General features: G+C 47.2%; 1 protein-coding gene across 7 annotated transcripts in view; it reads right to left on the bottom strand.

The window, feature by feature from the left end:
- Window positions 1-1,428: 1,428 nt before the first annotated feature.
- The window catches only part of LOC128842558 (transmembrane protein 121), a 183,877-nt gene continuing 164,715 nt past the window's right edge, over window positions 1,429-20,590 (bottom strand). The window contains exons 2-4 of one of the 7 annotated variants that reach the window (XR_008446024.1): window positions 4,685-4,812; window positions 4,184-4,364; window positions 1,438-2,246 (exon numbers count right to left, since the gene is read on the bottom strand). Coding sequence is in view for 1 of the 7 variants with exons in the window: in XM_054038658.1 (XP_053894633.1) it covers window positions 3,054-3,992 (939 nt within the window). In the remaining 6 variants the exon portion in view is untranslated. Of the gene's footprint in view, window positions 2,247-2,998; window positions 4,145-4,164; window positions 4,813-20,590 lie in introns of those variants that run through there. The other 6 variants (XM_054038658.1, XR_008446025.1, XR_008446023.1 and 3 more) reach the window with 6 other exon arrangements.

Below are 20,590 nucleotides of genomic sequence, written 5' to 3' on the forward strand. Positions count from 1 at the left end.
GAAGGCAGGGCCCTGGTCAGGGACTGTGGAGCTGCTGCTGGAGGGCTCTGGGAGTATCGCGGGGCTGCAGTGATTTCTGGGTGAAGCCTGGCATCCCAAAGGCTGTAGAAGGGGTCTCCAATCCAGGACAAGGTCTGGTGGTTCGCACGAACTATGAGGAAGAGCGCCTTCACCACAGGAAGGCTTCACAGCAGAGGCCACAGGGCTGCAGTGGCACCTGACAGGCCGTTCCAGCCCAGTGATTTGGGACTCCTGGGGACAGATGTTATCAGGGCAATGAGTGAGGACCTGGAGGCAGCAAGCGGGAGGGTGCAGTGCCCCAAAGGGGGCAGGGCGGCAGTTGGGCCATGGCACTGCGAGGAGGAGTTGTCTGTACATTGTCCTCTCAGGGAAGTGTGGCGTGTCCCTAGAGCTCAGTCCGTAGCTACTCAGTGAGCCTCCCACACCTCCTTCAAAGAAAGAGCGTCAAAACCAGCTATGGCTTTCATGAGAACTGAGGTACTGCTGCCCACCCTCTGCCTCCTGCTCTCCCTGGGGGATGTGCGAAGCACTCCAGAGAGCAGGCCATGTTGGAAGTCTAGGCATCTGCGTCTGAAAACATTGCCCCGCCTGCTGAAAGCTGTTGGATATCTGCACTGCAGTGGGATGGCCACTGCCTTGGCTGACCCTACAGTTGAACTCAGGTCATCCAGCACTAAAATGCACATGCTGCTGCAGCACGCGCTGAACAGCCAACCTCTGAAGGGGGTGGTGTGAGGCAGCAACAGACTCATAGCCTTTGGGGGTCAGGAACAGAGGATGACACATACCCCTCATGGTAACAGTGCGTTACAGTAGCACTGTAGCCAGTGAGGATCCGTTATTGCCTGATGGCAAATTGGATTCCATGGGCACCTGATCTGGGTAAATAAGAATCTATGTCATGCCAGCAGTGCCCTGCCATCGCCTCGGTGCCCTGCATTGTCTATTTTCTCCTGAGAAAAGCAGAACGAGAGACTAGTTCACAGGGTTTTGACATAGGGCTTCCTGGGTCAGGGAGGACAGTAGATTCAGCAGCGATGTGCTCTGGGGTGGGGAGGGAAGCGAGTGGCATGACCATGCTATTTTGGGGGTTAGTAGTACCAGCATGGGTGTATTATGGTGGGTAGGGGCAGCAGGAGAGAAATCAGAACATCTGGCCTGTGGGACATTCTGAAATTCCAAAATTTGTTTTCATCCAGTATCAGGATGTAAAGTTGAAATTTTCACAGAATGGAAATTCTGAAAAAAAAAAAATCTCATTTCTGAAACATTGAAATAACCTTACTGAAATGTTTCATTTTAATATATTTAAATACCATATAATATTAGAATTAATATTTTATAATGTAATGTAAAAAATCAAACTGAAACAAGAAAATCAGAATGGAACAAAATGGGAAACACAAAATGAAATGAGAAAGTCAAAGCACAATATTTCAGTTTGACTGCCAATCATTTTGAAATTTTTCTATAGAAAAACGTCATCAGAATCAACACATTCCCATAAAACATTTTGCAATCGATGAAACATCATTTTCTGATGGAAAACTGTTCCATCAAAAATTTTTCAGCCAGCTCTAGGCAGCAGAATGAGCAAGCTATGGCACCTGGGGGAGGCCGTGAGACGCATCATGATCATGCTCTCTGGGGAGAAGAGAGCACAGCCATGTGCTTTGGAATCAGGATGGAGTAGCAAGAGAAGATGCTGTGGAGCTTGGAATGCTGGTGGCAGGAAGTGCTGTGGGTTCAGGAGATCCCAAATGAGATGGGATACCAGCAGTGCTGCAGTACTACAAGCCCTCCACATGCCGCCAAACACAGACACAACTACAGATCCATTTGTTCTCACTGGGTTTTTATTTTTATTATTCAGCTGCCCCACAGCTGCTTGTATGAGCCATTTGCCATGCCCAAAGGGGAGAAGATCTGTACATGGTGCTGGTTCCCAGCCCTCCCATGGTCATGTGGCTCAAGCAGCACTTCTTTCCGGTTTATGGAAATATTTTGTTTTTAAAAATATAGTAGCTGTGGAAAGCAGCCCTCTTTATAAACGCTGATGCTGGGGTGAAATGCATCGTCATCATCATCATCATTATTATTAGCTCTCATCGGCATCTGCTTCCATTCATGTTGGCCCTGGTTGGATTCACCAGGGCAGCTGCACTGCACCATCTGTTGTAGTCAGGAGCGTTCGCACTGCCAGAGCGAGCGAGAGAGAGATCCTTCTAAAAATAGAAATATTGTGCTGAGTCATTTGAAGTGAACAAGATACATAAAACACCAGCATTAGATTAACATTAGCTTGTCAAATACTGCTCCCCGCTGAGTTGGCTTAGTGCACTAGCAGAGATGGATATCCCTGCTTCCCAACCAGCAGCCTGAGCCGAGTAGCAGGAGAATGAGAGGAGAGACATAGCTGTTTATTGTGTTGGGTGCTACTTTTTGTGTTGTTCCTGCTGGGACAAATAGCAAAGGGAGCTGTTCCAGTGGATTACAAACCAAAAGAAACCAGACCCAACAATGGGGATTCTCAGAAAGGATCAAAGAAGAGTTATAAATAGGGAACAGTAAACACAACCTTTTGAAATAAGACACATCTATAATCACAGGATTAACTGGTGCAAACGCCCCTCCCGCCCATTCCATACAAAGGACTCTGGTAACAATATCTTCATTCCAGACTTGGAGCAAAGGTGAGAGTCTTAAGGAACAAAGAGAGAAATCTCAGCATCAGGGAACTTGGTTGGGCAGGGGAGGAGTGGGTGGAAGGAAAACAGAGGGCGTAGCTGGTTCAGGTCCTTTGCAAGTTCATTTGGTTATTCTGGAGAATTCCTAGGGCTATACCTGAGATGAAGAGGTCTAGGAAACACTCCATAGTTTGATTAAAACATGGTAAGTGTTTTGTGCCTGGGAGAGCTCTCCTTGCTGGGACTTGTCCATCACGCATGCCCCATACAATGGGAGAGCAGCTTCTCACCTCCCTACACTCCTCAATGCAATTCAAGCCAATGCTGATGTCCAGAGGTGATCCGTCATGTATCTAGAATTTCCCTAGTGGGTGACTGCTCATGAGAAATTCCCTGTGTACTGTGGATAGTCTGATTGTGAGAGATTGAGTTCTGCTGGAGCTCCAGGGCAATAGCATTCTGGGGGAATTCTTTCACCTGTTTCTTATACTCTAAGAAAGTGCATGCCTTGGTGGCTATAGCAATGATGTTCTTGCCAATAAAGATAGTGGAGACCCTGCTGTCCTGGAACAAGACCATGTTAATGGCCCGGATGAATATGGTGACAATGTTGATGGTGACCAGGCTCAGCACAGGGTAGAGCATCATTTTCTGTGGAGCAATGTGCTCCCCTTGCATGCTAATCTCACTAAGAGAGACACAAGGTAGGATCAAGAGCAGTATGTAACAATAGAAGAACATGAGCCCTTCTGCCCAGATGGGAAGCCCAGTCTTATGTGGCTCCCATAGATTGGCCTGAATATCTAATATATCCAGCAGATCCAGGGCCACCCAGAAGAGGCGTCCCCGCAGATCCTCCTTCTTCCTGAAGGTTCGTATGTACTCCATGCTGTCTAAGGCCACCAGCACCAGGTAGAGCCCTGGCACACAGATGGACAGGAGCAAGGTCAAAGCCTTCCTGGCCACTGTCTCCAGATTCTTCTTGTCTGCTTTGTAATTCTGAAATATAAAATACAGCTTGATCTCCAGCACAAAGATGTAGAGAAACCACAGGATCATGGCGTAGCCCCGCTTGGCTGTTTTCACCTCAGCCCCCACCCATACTGCCACATAGCGCAGCACGATGAGGAAGCAGATGTCTCCCACCAAGACAATGATGCAGACACCAATCTTCCGTGGCCCTTGGTTCTGCTCCACCAGGTAGGCATCCATGAAGGCCATGCTGGTCATGATGACAATGGTGGTCAGACACACGTGGCGCTTGTCAGGTGGCGGCAGCACCATGGTGAGGTGAGCTGCCCTCCCTCTCTCTCTCTCGCGCGCCTCCTTGTTTCACTTCAAGGGAGGAGGCTCATGGGCTGAGTGAAGAGGCTCATCAGTTATAGACAAAGCACCAAGGCCACCAGGAACAACCCCCTATAAAAAGTCCCTGAAAGGACAAAGCAATAGACAATACCGGCTCTTGAGGGTCTTACATCAGGGTGCTGCAGCAGAGAAATGCACCTGGAATTCCAAGTCACCCTTCATAACAGCTGATCCCAAAGGCTTAAATCCAGTAGCTCTGCTCTTTAGGCAGCAAAGCTGGTCCCTCACTGAGTCCTCAGATAGATCCTCCACAACATCGCCTAACACTCTCCAGTGCTGTTCCCAAGGGCTCTGCAGGGGTTAAACACATGGAGTTCACATTAAGAAATGCTCTGCCCCTTTGCTGGGTTTTCCATTGTTGTCAGTAAGAGGGAAGAGAATGTCCCTGCATGGCCTGTGGGCAGCAAGTCAATGTCTCTAATGCACTTCCTGGCACCAAGCCAGAAATTTTCCTCCAGATCCCTGGAAATCAGATTAAATAATCAGGCAAGTGAGTCAGATCTGTACTGCCAGGAGCCAGTCGGGGTATAAGAAAGGCGAAGCAGTTCAGGAAATGGCGCTTTCCTCCTGGTGAATGGCTCAGGAGTCAGAGATTAGGGGCTTTTTACTACCTCAGCTGGGATTCCCCTTTCCCCGTCCTCCGGCAGAAATCTCATTTGTATTATCCATGGTGAACCTAGTTCGTTCTTCCTGGCACTGGGTTTAAATCCTTCACCTCTGGCCCACCATTCACTGCAATCTGTAAGAGACCAAGGAGAACACTGGTTAAGGGCTTGCCAGTCACAGATACCAGGGGTGAAAAGTTGCATTTGTGGAAGTCCCTCAGCTCCAGAGGTGATGTATAGGCTGTGAGCTGGACTCCCTGCTTGTAACTGAGACTCCCCCACACTCAGGCTGCCTTAAACCTATGTTCACCAATGCTACTGGAGTGTGGGGGAGGCTAATGTCCCTCTTCCCTTCAAACACATCTTAAATAAGTACTAATATTAGAACTTATGTGCCTGTGACTCTGGAAGTGCAGAATATCTTTCTATTCAGCAGGGTGGTGCAGTTACATAGATTTGCATAGGAAATATGCATCAAATGGCAGAGGTCTAGAAGCCTCTTTATAAGAACCCCAGCCCTCAGGTGCAAGAGAATCCCTACTGGTCTCTATCGGACAGCAACACAGTGTGATGACTGGCCTATCAATTTACTCTCATTCTGAGCTTAGCTGTGAGAAGGGAGGAGTGGAAGGTCCTAAGGTGTCACAATAACTTAGACAGTTAATGCTGATGGGAAAAGGTACAAATGAAAAGCCTATAACTTAAGGACCGTGTTAAGCTCATGCCTAGTAAATAGGAACAATGTGAGACTGAAAGTCAATAAGCTAGTATTGGTGTATCTGATATTAGGCCCAATTGGTGGACAAAATAATGAGGGGATGGGCTGTCCACCCACCACTGCCTTCAGGGTTTCCCTTCATTTCTATATCTTTACTAAAAGTTTTAAAAGGCTGTTTAACGGGGTGTTTGCCATGGCACTGAGCAGGTCTTTGTGTACCAAACCCTGAACCTTGTTTAACACAGTTTAATGCTGGGCAGGGTCTGGGTTATGCCAACACTATATATTCCATCCCAATTAACACACCACCACCTTTCAAACAGTGCATACAAAGAAGTATGGGCGACAAGTGCTGTCCCAGAGGCTCTGTGCGCTTGGATGCAGAGGGGCTCCAGCTCAGGAGCTGTACCAGTGTGGAAAGCTAGGGGGCTCCCTCGCTCCTCTGATAGGCAACAGTACATAAGGCCATGGTTCTGCCAGTAGCACAGTTGGGCATCAGCATTCAGGGTAGTAGGGGCTGGGTGATGGCTATGGGGCAGATCACTGCCGCATATGTGGTGGCCCCCAGCTTGGCCAACACACTGGAGGTAAAAACGTGAGTGGCTACAGCTAGAGAGTCAGGCAGCCATGGGTGGGGCTGTAACAAACTCATGTTCTCTGTGGATCAGGTACAGTGGGGAACCTGTAGCACACACTCACCAGTGGGTTACAGAGTCCTGGCCAAACTCAAAGCAAACAGGAAGTTTAGCTTTTACATCATTCTTGTCCCTACGGTCCTAGTGCTGGATATTACAATCTGACCCAGTCTCCCTCTGTACGGGCACCAGTCTCCTGCAAGTGGACCTAATTGCTGGGTTCCATGGGCTTCCAAGCCATTTGGGTCTGGGTAGAATCCAGTCAATGTGTCTAGCTCTGGGATCCTATGGCACACTCCTGGGCTCATGCCCTTCCTTGGGATGTGGGGCACAGCTGCTCTAGACCCCAAAATCAGTGTCAGAGACCTCCCAATCACCCCCATCCCCCAGTCGCTTACACACTGCCCACCTAGGCACTCTGGCCTTCTAGTTTAACTGCTTCACATACAAGGTGGCAGGAAGGCAAGGCCCCCAGGCTTGGCAAAGGAATTTCTTAGCCACAGAGACATTTAAAGCTCTCAAGAGTTACAGCTCTTTGAACCAATGTCCTGTGTCTGATCTTGCCCTTCTGTGCGTCAGAGGTTCTTCAGTGTTTCCAGCTGGGCAGAGTCCCTCCGCTGAGCCCTGGTTACCTATGACAATGCACAGAGCAGAATTCCGCTCTTAAATAGGGGGCCTGTTTCCTGGCCACCAGTCATGCTTGCCCATTGTTCATGGGCTGGGACAGTAGCTGAGAGCCAATCAAAATCATTGGCCCAGCCTGCAGGCTTGATGGCTCATGGTGTTAGCCCTCCATGAGCTGTTTGACGCCATTCCTGGTCAGGGCAGTAGTGTGTAATGCTGTACAACAGAGTCTCTTTGGGCATGCCCAGGTTTATGCAATCACATATTACAACAGCAAGTTCATCATTTGGTACCAACGTATCTCACTGGCACGCACTGAAAAACCAGGATGAAAACATCTCCAAGAGAACAATACCACTCATCCACCTGAAGTGAAACCCATGCTGGGTCTATCTCCTCTGACAACTGGGACTCCTGGGGTTCATGCTGACACCCTGAGCTCCAGTTGTGTAGTCCCCTCAGGTAATGGTAACACAAAATGAGCTCTGGCACCGGCCTGCTGAGCTACTGGAATCCAGGAATTTCAGGAAAAGAACTGACCTTGCCCAGTGCTTTTGGGGAAAGACTATCCAGGATCTCCTCAGGGAAACCTGGGCCAATTTCAGCCTGGCAGCAGGCTGGGTTCTCTGTGGCTTGTGGGAGGATTGCTAATGAAATGGGAAGTAATGTGCTGAGTGGGAATTCACTTCTACAGAGAGGAAGGGAGGGCTAAATTCAGAGGCGATAGGTGAGGTGCTGCCAATCAGCTCCCTTGAGGCACGGCTAGACCCCCTTTGACCTCTTCTTAGCCACTGTACCAATGTTTCACCTACCTGCCGAGAGCGCCAGTAAAAGGCATATGTTAAAGTAGTCCCCATATACACTTCACAGAGAATGCTAGGTACAGCTCAGGCAGTTGCTGGGTGAGCTCTCCTCTACTCACCTCTGATTGGCCAGAACCCAGTAACTCGTTCCATGCTGGAGCACATGAATGCCTTGGCACAGGCCTCAAGTTGCTTCACAGATATGATACTCAATTAAGCTTTGGAATGCTTGTGCGGGATATACTGGAATGCAGCCACCTCTGTAGTGAAGCACAGCCACTGTTTAACAGCTCACAGCAACACTGCTCACCAGTTTAAGAATTGGAATTGGCAACGAATACCATATCTATCTGAAGCTGCAGGAAGGACTTAATTACCCATGCTAGAATGAGGGTGGGTCCTGACAGCATTCCATCCTCAACCTCCTTTTACCCTAAGCTAGACCTGTTCTTGTGTAGGGTTATCCTCTTTTGCTCTCAGAATAATAAATAAGGATCTTTGTAAACAGAGCAAAATAGGATCCTTACTGATCACAAGTTGATAGCATTTGTGTCTGAGAAGATATGTCCCACCCACATCTCAGTGCCCCATCCTGAGTCATTGGTTCAGTATCTCCTGGGAAGGGAGAGTTCTACTTACCAACTCAGCCTCACCACTTCATTCAGCAGCTAGTTGGAGGTCACACATTCACCACAACTCTACTTAGTTTAGAGGAACAGTTTTGAGCACAGCACATGGGGATCAGATTATTCACCATCTCTGGCAAACAATAGTAGCAGAAAGTTGTAAAGGAAAAAGCTTGGGGGCCAGGTGTGTGCGCCCTGTGAATGTGCCACACAGCAGACTGCAGAATAAAACCTGCCCTGATCCTTCCTCCTCTTCTTCTTTTTGTTTTTGTTCATTTTTTGCAGAGGACTTGTGTTGTAGGTGAAGCATGAGACCAAGCTATCAGACAATGTGTCTTTAACAGAATAGCTATCCCTCTCTTGAGAAAAACTCTTGTTTCTAGAGCGGTCTTTTAACCTGTCCCTAATGCATGCTGCTGTGAACCAGATGTTTCCAACACTCCCCTAGAGGGCCCATGCTCACTGCAAGTCAGAACACACGAATATTGAGGATGATGCTGCAGATGCTCTGCTGAGGAACTGTTTCTAATCAAATCTCTTGCATTTAGCCTCTGCTTGAGCTAACAGCTTCATCATGTCATTCTAGCCAGGTGGCAGGGGTATGATAGCCGCTAACCACACTTGACTGATGGTTTCAGTTGAGCTGGGTTTGGGGGCTATAGAGGGGCCTGAGCCGTGCCCACAAATACACATGTAACTCAGCATTTGACTTGGACAATTCATTGAGTGTCTAAGTGAATCTTCATTTGGGCAGGAGTCACCCAGGCTCAGTTTACAACATCGTGGCACCCTGGGCACACCCATATATGGGCTCTGCACTGCAGCACTGCCCACTCTGCTCCTCACCCACCCGGCCCACCTGCTTACCAGACAGTCCTGCACACCCTATAGTACAGCCCCACATAGCCTCTGAAAGGCTTCTCCCCTGTTTGGGGTAGTAGTGGCAGGAGCCATCTGCTGGGGGGCCTGGAGCTGTTCATCTCTGGACAGCTGGGCCTTCCTTCTCCTGAAACCATAACTCCCTCTGTTCAGGCTGGATGGAGCTGCCAAAGCTGTCTGACTGTCTCCAGCTTGCAAGTTAAAGTTCTGATTCCTTATCACTTCTATGATGAACTTCACCATGGGCTTACAGGGAACAGTATGAAACAATTTAGCAGGCAGCCCCACATGCCAGACAGTGTCATGTGCAGGTGACAGATCCAGCAGAACAGCGCCAACTTACTTGCCCACCTCAAAGGCATCTTCAGTGTCTTATGTTAGGCAAATAACGTGATTTTGGGTACAGCATCCTCATTTGCAGCCAGCTTGAACAAAGGGCAGTTGTGGTTCAATAACCTCATTGCTACACGTCATAATCGGGGTCTCCTTAAGCTTGTATGTGGCACAAAGGAGAGAGATGGGTCGGTAGCTCTGAGGATCTTCCAGCAGTTTTCCTGATTTCGGAATGGCTACAGCCTTTGACCTGCACCAGATTTGTGGGATGCAGTTGACCTGGAAAAATTGGTTGTGACACCGGAGCAGGCAACTTTTGGCTTTGGGGCCTAGGCGAAGAAGAAAAGGACCTAGGGATTACAGTGGTTGAGAAGCTGGATATGAGTCAACAGTGTGCCCTTGTTGCCAAGAAGGCTAGCAGCATATTGGGCTGCATTACCAGCATTGCCAGCAGATTGAGGGAAGTGATTATTCCCCTCTATTCGGCACTGGTGAGGCCACATCTGGAGTATTGCATCCAGTTTTGGGCCCCCCACTACAGAAAGGATGTGGACAAATTGGAGAGAGTCCAGCAGAGGGCAACGAAAATGATCAGGGAGCTGGGGCACATGACTTACGAGGAGAGGCTGAGGGAACTGGGCTTGTTTAGTCTGCAGAAGAGAAGAGTGAGGCGGGATTTGATAGCAGCCTTCAACTACCTGAAGAGGGGTTCCAAAGAGGATGGCGCTCGGCTGTTCTCAGTGGTGGCAGATGATAGAACAAGGAGGAATGGTCTCAAGTTGCAGTGCAGGCGGTCTAGGTTGGATATTAGGAAAAACTGTTTCACTAGGAGGGTGGTGAAGCACTGGAATGGGTTACCTCGGGAGATGGTGGAATCTCCATCCATAGAGGTTTTTAAGACCCAGCTTGACAAAGCCCTGGCTGGGATAGTTTAGTTGGTGTTGGTCCTGCTTTGAGCAGGGGGTTGGAGTAGATGACCTCCTGAGGTATCTTCCAACCCTAATCTTCTATGATTCTATGAAGGAGCTCCATGTGGCTGTAATCCAGGTCTGATGTCTTTCCTCTTTTAATAAACTTTATGGGCTGGTCCAGTTCTTTGGCTGAAAAAAGTGCCACCAGGACTGATTGATGTAGAGCCTGCCACCCCTCTGTAACCTCAGCAACCTTTGCTGCACAGCTGCAAGACTTACCCAAGTTCTGTGTACTGCCATTAGCCACTAGCTGGGATGTGACAGCATTTGTGATGACTGGAAACTTCTTTTTGCCGAGGCTTGAATCGCCATAAAGTCTTTTGATGGTTTGCTAGGCTTTCTGCCTAGAGTGAGTAAAGTCCATCTTTGTAACTCTCTCTCTTCATTGATTGTGTCTGGGCTTGATCCAGTTGTTGAATGATTTCCTTGCTCTCATTAATGGTCTCCTGCTTGTTACCAGCAGATTTGAATTCCTGGTAGAGCTTAATTGCCTCTGATGACTACCCAGGGATATACTCTCAGCGATAGTCTCTAGGGAATCTATTTCTTAGCCATTACCTGAACAAATGTACTAATTTGGTAGGAGTTGTAATAGAAAGAAAGCCTGTGCTTCATTAACAATAAACCTGGCTGGGTGCCTTCGCTACTAATCAGGTCTTGTGGTCTTTGTGGGCAGTTCGATCGAAGTGCGCTGTGTTGGCTCTCTGGCTGAGGCAGCCCACAGAAAGAATACAGACGCAGCCAACGACTGACAACAGAAGGCATTTATATTGACTGGCCCTGGTGCTGGTATTTGCACCAGTGAAATACTGTGCAGCAGTTTGGGGAAGAAGTTGGCATACGCATCACGTGATTCAGAGCTGAACACGGCCACCTGCACCATTAGTGGTTGCCTGAGCTGCACATTAACATCTAATTTCTGTGTTGGCTCAGATAGCTCCCCCAAAACTTCAAGACAAGATGCCGTCACCCTTACAACTGCATGGAGGGCTGTGCCAGATGAAAACAAGCTGCTGCACACAAGGCTGACATGGTTCCAAGAGGTGCAAATAAGCACCGCACACTTCCCACAAGAGCTGCCTGCGTCTGGAAGAAAACAGACGCAGGCTTTGCAACATACATTTATAGTGGACATTCGTGCACTCATGTCCAGTGCTGCTGGTCCAATGCCACAGATGGAGGCTAGTGAACCTACTACAGACTTGGCTAGTAGAACTGATTCTTCTAGCTCAGGCAATAAAGGCTTATGGTCATCCAGAAGTCCCAGGTTCAATACCCCTTGTTAACAGCCTATCCAGAGGTGTGGTGTAGCCACTCACTTTATTTTCTCCCTCTCCCCCCAAGCAACAGGAAGGCTCCATCCTCCCCACCTTTGCAGCAGCAGGAGGCATGGTCATCAGTGGTATTGAGTAGGGGGCCAGATGGCTGCCACTTTGGTACTATTGGTTGCTTCCCCTGCTGTAGGATGTCTGCATTCTCATGCAGGCCTTAGTGCCTTGGTTACAGTAGGGGCAGTCCCTCCTTTCTGATTGATCTTCCCAGACTTAGGCAGATATCACTGCATGGGTTACACATGGGGCTGTTCCCTCTCTTAAAGCAATTGTATCAGGCTCTCTGAAGACTCAGGCAGAGACCACTGCATCAGTTGCACTTGGGTCATGTTCTTAACCTTTTCGTCACAACCACAAGGGCTGGAAACACATTTGTTTTAAAGAAAATCAAGCTGAGATTCTGATGTCATCACATGGGTGGGAGTCAGGGTTCTAGGCACCTGTGCATTGTGCCTGTGTCAAAATCCAGACCTGAGGAAATCACACGCCACCATTTTGATAGAGCTGAATAGAGGGATACTGACTCTAAACTATGAGGGCACCATGTACCATGTATGAGTTGACCTGTTTGCCAAATGAACCATTTTATCAACCATTCTTTCCTGACAAGTCCTTATCAAATAACGTGTCAAAATATATTATAGCCTTTGGATTATTGGTTAATTGTTGGATGATAATTTGATTTCTATATAAAGTTACTCTGATTGGTGACTTAAGGTTTATAAATAGCATACACGCCTGAACAAATTATTGAGGTTTCAGATGTGTCAGAGAACTAGGGGTGGGGGGCAGATACCAGGCCTAGGGAGTTTTTTAGGACACTGAAGATATTTTTCTGTCCTCCTTTACACAGGAAAGTGCAATAAACTTGGCAATGTGTATAGAGCCCAGATTTAATAAAACCTGGTTTCTTTCTTGCTTGAGGGAATGAGAAATAGAGAAGCTAGATTTATTGGCTGTCTAGTGGACTTGACACAGACTTTTCTCTGTTCCCATTAATTCCAGGTAATTGCACGTGCATATGTCAGGGTTCCCTCCCCACTCTGAACTCTGGGGTACGGATGTGGAAAGCCACATGAAAGACCGCCTAAGCTTATATTCCACCAGCTTAGGTTAAAAATGTCCCCAAGGCACAAATTCCTTTCCTTGACCTTGGATGGTATTGCTGCCACCACCACGTGATTTAAACAAACATTCAGGGAGGGCCACTTGGAGCCCTACCTTCCCCAAATATCCCGCCAAGCCTCTTCACCCCCTTTCCTGGGGAGGCTTGAGAATAATATACCAACCAAATAGGTTAACAAGGTGAGCACAGACCAGACCCTTGGGGTTTTAGAACACTAAAAACCAATCAGGTTCTTAAAAGAAGAACTTTATTATAAAAAAAAGTAAAAGAAGCACCTCTGTAAAATCAGGATGGAAGGTAATTTTACAGGGTAATAAAAAGACTTAAAACAGAGGATTCCCCTCTAGGCTTAACTTTAACGTTACAAAACAGGAATAAACCTCCCTCTTAGCATAGGGAAAATTCACAAGCTAAAACAAAAGATAATCTAACGCATTTCCTTGCTATTACTTAAAATTTCTGTAATTTTAGATGTATCATTTCAATAGGAGCTGGATTACCTGCTTGGTCTCTCTCTTTGTCTCCAGAGGGAACACACAGAGAGAACAAACAAAGCCTTCCCCCCCACCCAGATTTGAAAGTATCTTCTTTCCCCATTAGTCCTTTTGGTCAGGTGCCAACTAGGTTATTTGAGCTTCTTAACCCCTTAGAGGTAAAGGAGGGATTTTATGCTACCCTTGGCTGTATGTTTATGACAGCATATATGTAGTTATGCACCCAAGGAGCCAAAATAGCTTATAGAATGAGAAACTGGGTCTCAGACAGCAAATGACTTTGTCAAGGTAAATAAGTATGTCACTGGCTAAGACAGAACCTGAATTCTGGTCTTTTGAGTCGCTGGACAATGCCTTAACCACAAACCATTCCTCCTGCATCATGTGTTTATAGGTGGTTTCCCTGCACAGACCTCAGAGAAACCACTTCTCCAGCATCACACAGCAAACAAGGGATAGAGGAGTGTAGCAGGGTGGATACCCGCTCCTGCCCTGAGGGGTTGGAAAAGCCCTGCAGAGGGCTTGGGCTGGGCAGTAAAACCCTGGCTGATTGGGGGAAGTGGCTGCAGCTGGGCCACACCCTAATCAGAGCCCAGATGGCCTGTATAAAGAGGCTGGGAGCCAGGAGCCAATAGTCTCTCTCTGCCTTGAGGAAGAGAAGGGCCTGGCTGCAGGGAACTAGACATAGGGTACCTGTAGTGGAGCAGGGCTGGGGAAAGGCTGGGGAGCTCCAGCCTGGATAGCCCCAGCCTGGATAGCCCCAGGCTTTGGCCTGGGAGAAGGCCAAGGGGTACTGGGGGTTGCTGAGGGCAGCCCAGGGCTAGGCCAAGGCAGCAGGTCCAAACCCATCCTTGCCAATGATGAGTGGCCTATACTGCAGTCTGCCCTAGAGAGTGGGGGCTAGTTGGTGACTGGCAGTGGCCTTATCGTGAGGTGGGGTTAGTGGGTGGGGGTTCCCTTGGGAGGGGAGACCTAGGGTGTGTGGGTATTGCCAGGGGGCAGCACCCAGGGCAAGGGGCACTGGGGTCCTGGGAGGGACATGGGGGCCAGTGTAGACAACAAGGCAGATCACTGGCCTGCAGAGGGTGTTTGAGAAGCTGGTGAGCTAATTCCCTGGATGACCAGCAGGAGGCACTGCAGGGGTGAGTCTGGACCTCTTACAAGGAGACAAAACCCAGTTCTTCTGGGTCTCAGTTTATTTCCTTAGCTTTTGCTGCTGCTGCCTCTTCTTCATTCACTACACACTATCACTGCACTGAAATGCCATCCTGTGTGACTACTGGCCAGGCAATTCAGCTGTATGTCTCTCAGACAGCAAATCCACCTGCAAAGGTGGTAGACTTGTTCCCAGGGGCAGCGTGACTAGGCTAAACAAAACTTGGCTCTGTGATATTAGTGGTGTGTGTTCTACCCCCAGCTAGGCTGAGTGTGATCTAGGCAACCTCTGTTGCTTTGTCTGGTGAATGGGGGACACAGGCCTTGGTCAGAGGGAAGAATGGCCACAAGTGGTAATGGCAGAACTGGCTGAAAATGAGAATTTCTGTGCTTCAGGAAAGACTGACATTTCAAAATTTGTTTAATCTTGAGTTGGGACAAAAAGTCAAAATATCAACTTTTGGAACAAAAGGTCAGAAAAATTTCAGTTTGCCATTGTGGAAACGTATTTTGGGGTGGTTCAGCATCAACTTGTGCCTCCATGAGCTGCCATAAGGGTTCATGGAACTTGTAGTTTGGGTTTCCCCATTCTCCTCTATGGGTCAGGCTCCCTGGCTGGACTACATCTCCCCTGATATAGCATGTTTATGCAACTGCCATGATGTATAACTGTGCTTTAAGTAGAGGAGAGATTGTAATGTATTGTGGGACCCAGGGACCCCAGCCTATAGAAGAGAATTGGTCTATGAGGCATCTGAACAACTCCTCCAGCTCTGGTGCACACAGATGAATGTTGAAATGCCCTGAAATAAAACATTTTGATTCAGTTGCACACACTGAAATGTTTTGATTCAGGATGACCTGGCCTGAAACCAAACCTTTCATTTTGATTTTCCTGACAAAATTGAAATTTTCCCATAGAAAATTTAAATCTTGCAGTGACTGCATTTTCCATCAAATAATCATTTCCATGTAAAATGGCCAATCAACAATTAGAAGGGGAGACCTGAACACATGGCCTCCAGATACTCAGCTGACTGTGTTCCTATTAGGCTGGAGGGTAGTTGTTGCAGAGGGTCTCTTACATGCCTCACAGGGGCACATGTCACACTGCAAACACTTCACAGGTTGTCTGAAACTGAATGAAAGGGTCCAGGAGTAACAACAAATGGAACTCCCCATTGTGACTGGTAAAAGTTTGCAAGCACTGTTCAGAATTACTCACACGCCATGTGAGCTGCAGGCAGCACTTAGCATTGCACTCATCAGCATGAGCATCCTCCTCACACTCCTTGACTGTTCCTTGCTGCCATCAGTGCCGTGATTAGTTCTCTCCTGAGGTTTCAGATAAAAATATATAGCCATTTCTGTAACTGCTTTTTAAACTCCTGCCAGGATTTACTGGGGATTTACAGCCGTGGATGGATAATTCCAGATACATTAGGTCTCAGGAGGAAATGGTGGTTTATGCCTTCAAATATTTATTTCAAAAGACACTGATTATTTTAAAGGCTGTGTATGCCTCGTAGAGAAGCTCACGACACCGTTTTATTTAGAAACAATTCTGCTTGTACATCCTCGGCTTTGCATTTCCCTTCCTCCATTCTGTTTTGCCAGATGCTATCAAGCCACAGCTGCCTTAGTCTGGGGAATGGGCAGCTAGTGGAACAGCGGAGGTTTTGAAGAAGCACAAAGCCTCCAGGGAACTTTTCATGCTTTAAGGAAAATTGCCCTTGGGCACAGAAGCAATCAGAAATACCCAAATTATAATTCACGGGGAAACTGTTTCCCCGTGGAAGGGTTCTCCCAGGAGGAGTCAGCAGTGATGGAGAAGGTATAAGTCCTAAACACAGCACCCATTCACAGCAGCGGGACACCCTTCAGTTGTGTGGCTCCCCCTAGCGCCTTTGTGGGTGCACATGTGCCAAAGGTGGTGGGAGAGCTGGGGCGGGTTAGAAATGTCGGCAGTGCTGAGCCTAAGGTGATAATTGGGTGCATTTGCTATACTGTGACATGCACACTAAAAGCCAAGGAGACAGTCTAGCAATCAAGTAAGGCACAAGTTTGCAGGCCCTGGAGGGATACTCAGCATTAGCTGAGGGCTGGAGGCAACGAATTATAGTCATTGAATATGTGTAGCTCAGCTGAGCTACAGCTAAGGAGGCGACAATGCTAAGTAGGCACAGTCCTTCCCTGAGTGCGTGGGCTGCACGCCAGCACACCCAGGCTGCCCTGTGCACGGGTGCAGGACGGAGCAGGACCACAGACCAATGGCACCCTGGGGTCACTTCCCTGTGCTTCAGGATTGGGTACTGGCTCCAGCCAATAACAGGTTTAAGAGGCAGAGCCCTGCTGATACACTGTGAAGACAGGAACTGTCCTTCCTGCCTAATAAATATCCCTAATAAAGCTGGTTGGAAATCTTTGACTGAACCATTTTCCACTGGAGAATGTGATTCTGTTGGAATGGAAATGCTTCGCGAAATTGTGTCAATTTCCCTAAAATCTTGTTTTGGAGAAAAAATGGAGAAAAGTTCCCATTTTGACATTTTGGAAAGGAAACATTTTGATTTTTTTATGTTGAAATGACTTTGCCCTATAGACTGTTTTTATTTTGTGTCATATAATATAATGATATAATTTACAAATTCAAAACTGAAATGGAATATTTTGATGTCATCAGAACAAACTGCTTTGATCAACCCAAACATTTTTTCAGAATTTTCTTCCCCAGAGGATTTAGAAATTTTTAGGTTTCATTCTCATTCATAATGAAGCCAAATCTCAAACTCGAAATCCTTCACAAACCAGAATGTCCATTCTCTACACAAAGCAACAAAGAGCCCTGTGGTACCTTATAGACTAACAGATGTATTGGAGCATAAGCTTTTGTGGGTGAATACCCACTTCGTCAGACGCGGGACATGCGTGCGTCTGACGAAGTGGGTATTCACCCACAAAAGCTTATGCTCCAATACATCTGTTAGTCTATAAGGTGCCACAGGCCTCTTAGTCTGGATCTGTAAAAAGCAACAAACATGGTGACCCCTCTGATACTTCATACTCTGCACAGCTCTCATCCCTAGTATCCAGCCTCTGCCTCCAGCTTTTCCCACAAGCCTAGCAAGACATAAGCAGGAATACACCACCCTGTCTAGATTGGTGCTTTTGGATTTAAGACTCAACCTTGTTTGACCATCTAACTCAACAACAGAAATTCAAAATGCACCATGATCTCATTATTTCCTGTTACTCCTTTCCTTCCACATCAACCCAGACTGGGCAGGGTACCAGAGCCAACATTGTGGGTTTGAAATGAAACACTGACTCAAAAAAGAGACCAAAAAGACAAATTGCTGCTCTCTATGCAGGTGTGAACAGCAATGCAAGGAAAGTTCCCACACATGAAAGACTGATTCCTTGGCAAAATGTGAGTCACCACTGCTAGGCCCATGGAGAGAATTCCAACACACAGTAATCTGAACACTTGGATGGGCACTTTTATATAGAAACCTACACAAACAATATGCCCAAGAAGTCACCAATACAATTAACCAGCCCCAGTCCTCTACTGACTATCATGTGGGCAAGAAAATCTAAAATAATCTGGGATTCAGGAATCAGAAATGTCAGTCACACCTATGCAACGGCATACAGAAAGTCTCCCAACTTCATTTAGATTAAAATCCAACCCATTGGAAAATATTTATTCAGGATATTAACAATATCAGCAAGGGATTTCATCATTGCTAGAGCTGAGTGAACTATTTACAGCACACGATAATTTTGGTTTGTGATTTATTCAGGAACAGGTCATGATGATTTTTAAGAATTAGTTTCAATTGTTCACTGTATGGTTGGAAGAAGACCTTTTAGGTGTGATTGGTGAACTAAGTAACATGGTTTGGACTCAGTTCCTTCTTTGTTTGATTTCAGCATTACAAACAGGAAGACTCCCTTCCATTTTGCAAATAATCTACGAACATTCATGATGTTATTTGACACTTGCAATATTTGGTGTTTTTCTTAAAGCCTCAGCTTCTGGAGTCATGTTACTGTATGAGAATATTAGCTTTTATTTTTTTTTAAGTAAGTTTCTAGTCTTCATGGTTGCAGAGAAAAGCTTGAAAATGTGACCTGAGTTGGACTCTAAAGGTTCAACACCCGAAGGCAAATAAAAAGAACCTAAAATGTACAGGCAGTCCTTCACTTTAAGACATTCGACTTACAATGAATGGCATTTATGACATTTCTGAATTGAAACCCTGATTCGACTTACGACAATTGGGTTCTACTTTACGATGCTTGGTCCTGCAATGGACTGTATTGAGATGCCGAGTTACGACGTTTCAATTTACAATGCAATTTAAGTCCAAGGACTGCCTGTATCATTTAAAAAAAAAAAAAACCTCATGATTTTTAAGCCAGTCTCTTTTATTTTGGGGGTCTGACTCCAGATTTTTTAATGATTCAGGTTGATAGTACTGCAGTCATAATTTCCTGACAAATCTGCTATGTAAGTAATAAAAAGAGCATCTCAGAATGGCCAAAAGAGATCATCTGGGACAAATATTTATTCACACGAGTAGTCATCAAACTTTTGCTTCCCATAAGAATTCTTGCAAATAAAACCTAGCTCACCTGACTGCTCCTAAATAATGAAATTAGAAGGTCAGAGGTAAAAAAATCAAGTTTTATACTGGAAACCATGAACCTGTGATTGGCTAACACAAGCCTTCTGGGAATGCAAGGGCTTATGTACAGAGGCAATGTTGAGATTCCCTCAGAAGCCTTGGCACAGAACGGGTATTTCTGTGATACCTAAACCTCTGCAAATATGGGACTAGCCAAGTATAGAGTTCAATCAATATGTTAGATAAGTTGCTTTACTGCTAATAACTTATGCAAATAGCAGAACAATTACATTGGCACACTCAAGTGCATTCCACAACCTTCCTAATCAATAACGGTTTTAACTCAGCTCACCAAGTGTGTCTGAAAATTCAGTTCCCTAAGTACATATTGTGATAATGACAAAGGGATCCAATGCAATCAGCAAGGGAGCTGAGGTGCGGAGGGGAAAACAGCAATTCCAATCAGAGTATCCAGCCTCTTCACTGAGGGGCCAGAGGAGGGAACGGCACACCCTGCAGTGGAGAGTAGCCTGCTTGCTCAATGCCCATGGCCATTTGAGTGGAACAGAATCACACACTGCAGAGCCTCAGCCTGCTAATTATGCTGTGTGATCATTAACTATATTCCCCAAGGTGCCAAGTCGAAGGGCAAGGAAATGTGCAAGGTGATGTGTAAGTCACTGGTGTGTGCTCCACGTCCCCTTCCGTGCTGATTCACAGAGACTGACTTATTATAGCCCCTAGCTACAGAGCCTTGGCTTGTTCACTCCCGCTGAACCAGCTCATGCTTTTAGCTCCGGAAGTATCCCGTGTGCAAGGGTGAAAGTAACTTAAAGGACTCACGGGTATGCTGGAGTCCTGTGGGGGGCGTGGCCTCAACTGGAAGAGGCGTGGCCTCACCTGGAAGAGGCGGGGCCTTTCAAGATTCAAAGGCCCTGGGGCTCCAGCTGTGGCTGGGAGACCCAGGGTCTTTAAATCACCCCGGAGCTCCGGCGGTGATTTAAAGGGCCCAGGGGTCCATGCAGTGGCAGGAGCCCCAGGCCCTTTAAATTCCCACCTGAGCCCAGCTGCAGGAATCCCGGGGCTCCGGCAGGGATTTAAAGGGCCAGAGGCTCCAGCCGCTGCGGGGAGCCCTGGGCCCTTTAAAGCACCGCCGGAGCTCCAGCAGCGGGGCTTGGGTGGTGCTTTAAAGGGCCCGGAGCTCCCCGCAGGGGCCGGAACTTCGGGCCCTTTAAATCCCTGCCAGAGCCTGGCTGCCAGAGCTCCAGCAGTGATTTAAAGGGCTTGGGGCTCCCTGCAGGTGCTGGGGCCCTGGGTCCTTTAAATCACCACCGGAGAAGCCGGTCCAGTCCGGCACGCTGTACCGGACCGTACCGGCTTACTTTCACCTCTGCCTGTGTGTCAGTCAGTACGGCAGCCATCACAAATGTATGCTGGAAAGCATGACTTCAGATACCCCTACAGGCTCTGGATGAGCTGCAATCAAAGGCTGGCTCTACACACTGATTCCAGTATAAATCTAATGGTAAGGGTGTGATGCAGTTAACACAAGCCCTAGTGTGGCTGCAGTTATACCAGTTTAA

Source organism: Malaclemys terrapin, chromosome 8, assembly GCF_027887155.1.
Source record: "Malaclemys terrapin pileata isolate rMalTer1 chromosome 8, rMalTer1.hap1, whole genome shotgun sequence".
In the NCBI taxonomy this organism is placed as follows: domain Eukaryota; kingdom Metazoa; phylum Chordata; order Testudines; family Emydidae; genus Malaclemys; species Malaclemys terrapin.